The 5,656-nt window shown below is 47.8% G+C and overlaps 1 protein-coding gene across 1 annotated transcript; it reads right to left on the bottom strand.

Moving 5' to 3' along the window:
* Window positions 1-3,315: 3,315 nt before the first annotated feature.
* Window positions 3,316-5,296, bottom strand: LOC111520596. The gene is made up of 4 exons (XM_026448745.1): window positions 5,240-5,296; window positions 4,856-5,081; window positions 4,472-4,768; window positions 3,316-3,527 (listed from the first exon to the last, which is right to left on the bottom strand). The coding sequence occupies exons 1-4, from the start codon at window positions 5,294-5,296 to the stop codon at window positions 3,505-3,507; spliced, it is 603 nt and encodes a 200-aa protein (XP_026304530.1). The 3' UTR covers window positions 3,316-3,504.
* Window positions 5,297-5,656: the final 360 nt, after the last annotated feature.

Genomic DNA, 5,656 nt, shown 5'->3' with positions numbered 1-5,656 from the left:
GCTTCCAGGCCACAGGTGGATAAGAGACAAACTTGCATTCTTTTGTTTCTGGTTAGCCTTTCCCTGAATACACAGTTTACAGGAATAGTCACTCATGCCTTAGTCTGACTTAGTGAAACAATAGGGCAAAGGAAGCCATCGGATATGCATTTGTCTCACGGGAGCCAAGGGAGGACTTTGACTTCTGCCTGTCCTTTGTCCACAGGGAGTTTCTTTGTGGGCAAATAGTGAGGGAGAGATGTAGCTTTTTCATATTTGCAGTGATCTCATTTAGGAATAGAATGCGAGGCCGGTTTGTCCTATGCAGTTCCCAGCTTGATGTTTCCCTTTGGCTTTGTGATTTGGGGGAGTTTTTTGTTTTTGTTTTTGTTTTTGTTTTCCACAGGCTGCATTGCTCCAACCTGTGCCGGCACCATCATAGCCTCCTCTCCACGTGTGTCTGCGTCTCGCTTCTTGTCCTGTAAGTCCTGTAACAGCATCAGTCATGTGGAACCAGGACCCATACTAATGACCTTATTATAACATGACATCCACGAAGTTCCTATTTCCATGTAAGATCACACTCACAGGTCCTGGGCATTAGGACTTCAATGTATACTCCGTATATACTTATATTAAAGTAGATACTTCAACATATTCATCCCACAACACACAACGTCTACCTTGAGAAAAGCCACCCAGTGCATTCTGTGCCGTGCAGAAGTTTCTTGGGTTATACTGTAAGCTCATGTTAACACAACTGTTTGCCTTCCCAAACCACAGAGAACAGGTTATAAACTGTGCTGGAGGGTTGGGGGAGCAGGGGATGCGGCAGGGTGACCCCACTAGCCCTGGCTGCCTGGCAATCCCCCATCCTTCCTCAGATATGCCAATTTAAGACTATTTAACTGACAACTGCCTAGGGATATCAAGAATTGATACAACCTATTGAAGCAGGTTATCAAGGAGGGCTCCTCTGAGCTCAGGGCAGTGGCCTCTAGTCCCTGCCAGCCTGGGACAGATACAAGTACATTCCACAAGCCCTCGGCATTTGGAGAAAACAGCAGGAAGCTGAAGCCCCAAACCCAGTGTCCTCGGGGGGTCAAAACCCTTGGCCTGAAATCTGTTTTCTCATTGCCTGTCCACAGCAGGCATTCATTCTACACTGCCAGACCCAGGTGGATCATTCGGGTACAAACAGATATTCTGTTTTTGTTTTGTTTTGGTTTTGTCGTGACATTTGATAACAGAAAAATCCAAATTCTGCCAAAATATATTTAAAGAGGTTTATAGAGCCAATATGAGGGGCTGGGCTGGGTTACACAATCTCTAGAGGTCCTGAGAAAAGGTGCTTGAGATGGTCAGGTTACGACAGAAATTGCAGCTGAAATCATAAACCAATATAAGGAAGGTAAACATTGGTTCAGCCCAAAAAGGGAGCTTATAAATCATAGATGGGTTTTAGGCATTCTTTAATTGACAGTTGGCTGAGAGTGTTAAGCTGTTATCAAAAGGCTTGAATTCAGTAGAAAGGAATGCCTAGACTGAGAGGCCAGGCTTACGGAGACTGTGGTTCTTATTTAATAGATGAATCCTCTTAGGCAGCACTCACAGAGTAGACGGCCAATGTCCCTTCTCAGACCTCAGAGGTATCAGGCTGTCAGCTAACTTCCCCTAGATCTAGGAAAGGTCTAGAAGGGAAAAGTCCTGGATCTGTTCATGGAGATTCTCTACAGATGCAAATTTTTGCCACAAAAGACAGCTTTGTAAGGCCATTTCAAAATATGTCACAGAAATGTATTTTGGAATACAATGTTTTGATTTCCCCTCCAGAGTTTGCTACCTGTCATGTGATGTTACACCAGAGTCAGGTTGAAAAGTGAGTCACATTATATAGGGTTAATAAAAACCCATCTGATGAGATGTTACGGTTTGTAGGGTACAACTCCACAGGCCAGATAGGAATTTGGGCAAGAGAAGAAAGGTAGGAGTTTAGTCCTCATGTTCCTACCATAGCTCATTTCTCAGAGGTCAAGAGAGCCTCGGAAAAGAAGCTCAGCAGAATTAGAGGGCAAGGTCAGGGGTCCCTGGAGGACCACACTGAGGAGTCTGAGTTCAGAGGAGGGAGGTACATCAAGAGGCAGAGTTCACGGACAGATGAGAAGCCCTCGCCATAGACGACAGCCATGTTGGGGAGCTAGGAACTTGGAGGCACTCCCCTTCACACTTCTAACCCGTGGTCAGTCCTGCAAGCAAGGAGTTGACGCATGCCCTGTGCACATGAAGAATCTGAGTGTCAAAGGACCTGCGCAAGACATATGGTTTTAAGGTGTTGGTGTAGTCGCCCAGTGAGTTTTCCTTGCCTCTACCCAGACAGAGTTGATTGATCAAGATGGGGGAATTGCAATGGAGCAAAGGTTCAATTCATGCAGAGCTGGTTGAACAGAAGCCCAGAGTTTTATCACTCAAAACAATCTCCCCCAAAATTCTGAGACTGTGTTTTTTTGTTTGTTTGTTTTAATAACTTGGCTGGGGGCCAGGGATGGGAGGTGCTGATTGGTTGGGTTGGAGATGGAATAATAAGGGGTCAAACTGGTTTATTCACGCTGTCTTCTGTTCCTGGGTGGAATTGCAGAAATGGTTGAGCCAGATTTCTGGTCTAGATAACACCAGTTTCTGCATCAGAATGCAGGGCCTGAAAAATAACTAGAGCCCCAATCTTAGGTTTTGCAACAGTGATGTTATCCCTACGAGCAATTGGGGAGGTCAGGAATTTTGTGAACTCTGTCTGCACCACTACTAAGCCATAATTTCTCATCTTGTGGCTAATTTGTTTGTCTTACAAAGGCAGTCTGGTCCTGATATGGTTTGGCTCTGTGTTCCCACCCAAATCTTACACTGAATTGTAATTCCCAGTGTTGGGGAGGGAGCTGGTGGGAAGTTATTGGATCATGGGGGCGGATTTCCCCCTTGCAGTTCTCATGATCATGAGTGTGTTCACACAAGATCTGATGGTCTGAAAGTGTGAGGAACTTCCCCTTTGCTCTCTCCTGCTTTGTCATGATAAAGATGTGCATTGCTTCCCCTTCAACGGCCACCTTGATTGTAAGTTTCCTGAGGCCTCCCAAGCAATGCTTGTTGTACAGCCTGAGTCTATTAAACCCTTTTCTTTATAAATTACCCAGTCTAACGTAGTTCTTTATAACAGTATGAGGACAGACTAATATAGGTCCCCAGGCAAGAAGAGGGTTTATTTCAGGAAGGGGCTGTCATCATCTTGTTTCAAAATTAAAATATAAATTAAGTTCTCCCAAAGTCAGTTTGGCCCACATCCAGGAAGAAAAGGGCAGCTTGGAGTTTAGAAGCAAGATGGAGTTGGTTAGGTCAGATCCTTTTCGCTATCATAATTTTCTCAGTTGTAATTTTCGCAAAGGTGGTTTCACTGGGATACCGGTAAGACTCAGTGGAGTCAGTTCCAAGACTCATGCTCATTCTCCAATGTCAAGGAGGTTCTGTGCAGCCACATCAAGGATAGGAAAGGCCCTCGTCTGCAAAAAGAAGAGCAGAGCCCTTCATCATGGGCTAAACAAGGCCTCGGTTCCCAGGCACCAGGGTAACTGACAGACATGGGGACCACACGAGTTCTTCAACAGCAAAAAGGATCAAGTTCCCAAGGTTTGGAGGGTTAAATCCTAAAAGAAGAAGGTATTTACCTCTGCAATGGCAAAACAACAGGTGTCCTGGCTCTTTCTGAGCTTATGAGTGTCCTGAGATTATTTAACATTAAACATAATATTTTTGCACTCTAAGAAATACACAAAATATTTTTTACATAAATGTGAGGTATAAACAGTTGTCATCTACATGTCAGAGAAGGCCCCAGTGCCCTGGAGACCCAAGCTCTTTAGCAAGTAAGAGGTTGTGAATGGTGGCATCACTGCAAGACTGAGGCAAGTGTTATGAAGCAATTTGGAGCAATTTCTTTTGAAGGCAACTCCGACCTAAAAAGGCAAAGAGCAGGAGGAGGGTGAAGAGAGAGAAACCCATCTGCACAGAGCCCCCCACGCCCACTGAGGCTGCAAATTCAGAGAGCAGTGAGGCTGAAGCCCAACACCATCACCCACTCATCCACACCAGTATCTGAATTTCTCAGACTCTGGCTCAGAAACATGGGTCAGTCCATTGAAGCCCCCAAAGAAAGGCATGAAGATTTGAACAGGGAAGGAATATGTGAAGCTCACTCATCGCAAGGCGTCCCCAGAATGGAGCCGAGTTTGGCCTTGAAGGTTTGGAGAGGAAAACAATGTAGAAGTAGGAAGTGAGTCACATGGGCAAAGCAACATATGAGTTATTTTAAAGGAAACACAATTTCCCTGGGGAAAGAAGGAACATAAATAGACACAAGGAAGTGACCATGTGTGTAGCAGGACCCTCAGGCAGGTATATAAATGGCCCAGGCTCAGGGGGCTCTACACCTGCACCTCCCTCTCACCTGCTCCTCTACCTGCTCCACTCTCAGTCCACCAGAACCATGGGCTGCTGTGGTTGCTCTGGAGGCTGTGGCTCCGGCTGTGGGGGCTGTGGCTCTGGCTGTGGGGGCTGTGGCTCCAGCTGCTGTGTGCCCATCTGCTGCTGCAAGCCCATATGCTGCTGTGTGCCAGCCTGTTCCTGCTCCAGCTGTGGCTCCTGTGGGGGCTCCAAGGGGGGTTGTGGCTCTTGTGGGGGTTCCAAAGGGGGCTGTGGTTCCTGTGAAGGCTCCAAGGGGGGCTGTGGCTCCTGTGGGAGCTCCAAGGGAGGCTGTGGCTCTTGTGGCTGCTCCCAATGCAGTTGCTGCAAGCCCTGCTGTTGCTCTTCAGGCTGTGGGTCATCCTGCTGCCAGTCCAGCTGCTGTAAGCCCTGCTGCTCCTCCTCCTCAGGCTGTGGGTCATCCTGCTGCCAGTCCAGCTGCTGCAAACCCTGCTGCTCCCAGTCCAGCTGCTGTAAGCCCTGCTGCTGCTCCTCAGGCTGTGGGTCATCCTGCTGCCAGTCCAGCTGCTGCAAACCCTGCTGTTCCCAGTCCAGCTGCTGTGTCCCCGTGTGCTGCCAGTGCAAGATCTGAGGCTCTAGTGGGAAACCTCAGGTAGCTCCTAAAGATCTGTGCTTTGCAACAAGTGACTACCCCGGAAGCACATCCCCCTCCGGATCTGAAAAATGACTCCCTTGACTCAGGGCCTTTTTCCAGCCCTTGAGGAAATGGAATGAACCACTCCCTGCCCATTACCTGTAAGGATACCCCAAGACCCAGGCACTTTTGCTCCTCCTTCCTACATGCCCCCATATGTCTGAGCCAGACTGCACTGGGGGCGGCCCTCATGCCAAACAAGAGCCTGGAATTCCCCTTCTTGATAATTCCATGAGAGACAGCCAACCCTTCTTTCCTGTGCCTCCCAGGAGCTCCATGGCATTTGCAGATGGATGTCCTGCAACCCAAATGATCACATGTATCTATGGAAATCCAAAATGGATCTGGGTACAGCACTAAATAAATTCTACAACCCTCAGCCTTGGTCTCACTGACTTTTCTTCCAGCCTCTGTCTCATTGGCAAACTGGTCACATGTCCTTCCCCTCCCTCCCTGATAGCTTATTACTCCCACTGCTGTAACTGTGTGCCAGACCCAGCTCCCATTCCAGAAAGT

Source organism: Piliocolobus tephrosceles, chromosome 13 (genome assembly GCF_002776525.5).
Source record: "Piliocolobus tephrosceles isolate RC106 chromosome 13, ASM277652v3, whole genome shotgun sequence".
NCBI classification, from domain to species: domain Eukaryota; kingdom Metazoa; phylum Chordata; class Mammalia; order Primates; family Cercopithecidae; genus Piliocolobus; species Piliocolobus tephrosceles.
Note: the sequence above shows the minus strand (reverse complement) of the source record. Positions and strands in the feature narration are given on the sequence as shown.

What these genes read in the sequence shown, in the direction of transcription:
- LOC111520596 (XM_026448745.1), bottom strand. Translation starts at nt 5,296, where the DNA reads ATGGGGGCATGTAGGAAGGAGGAGCAAAAGTGCCTGGGTCTTGGGGTA. An exon ending in GGCTTACAGCAGCTGGACTG is followed by an intron (nt 4,769 to 4,855) that starts GCAGCAGGATGA and finishes ACAGCCTCCCTT; the next exon opens with GGAGCTCCCACAGGAGCCAC. An exon ending in TGGAGCAGGTAGAGGAGCAG is followed by an intron (nt 3,528 to 4,471) that starts GTGAGAGGGAGG and finishes TTCTTTTTGCAG; the next exon opens with ACGAGGGCCTTTCCTATCCT.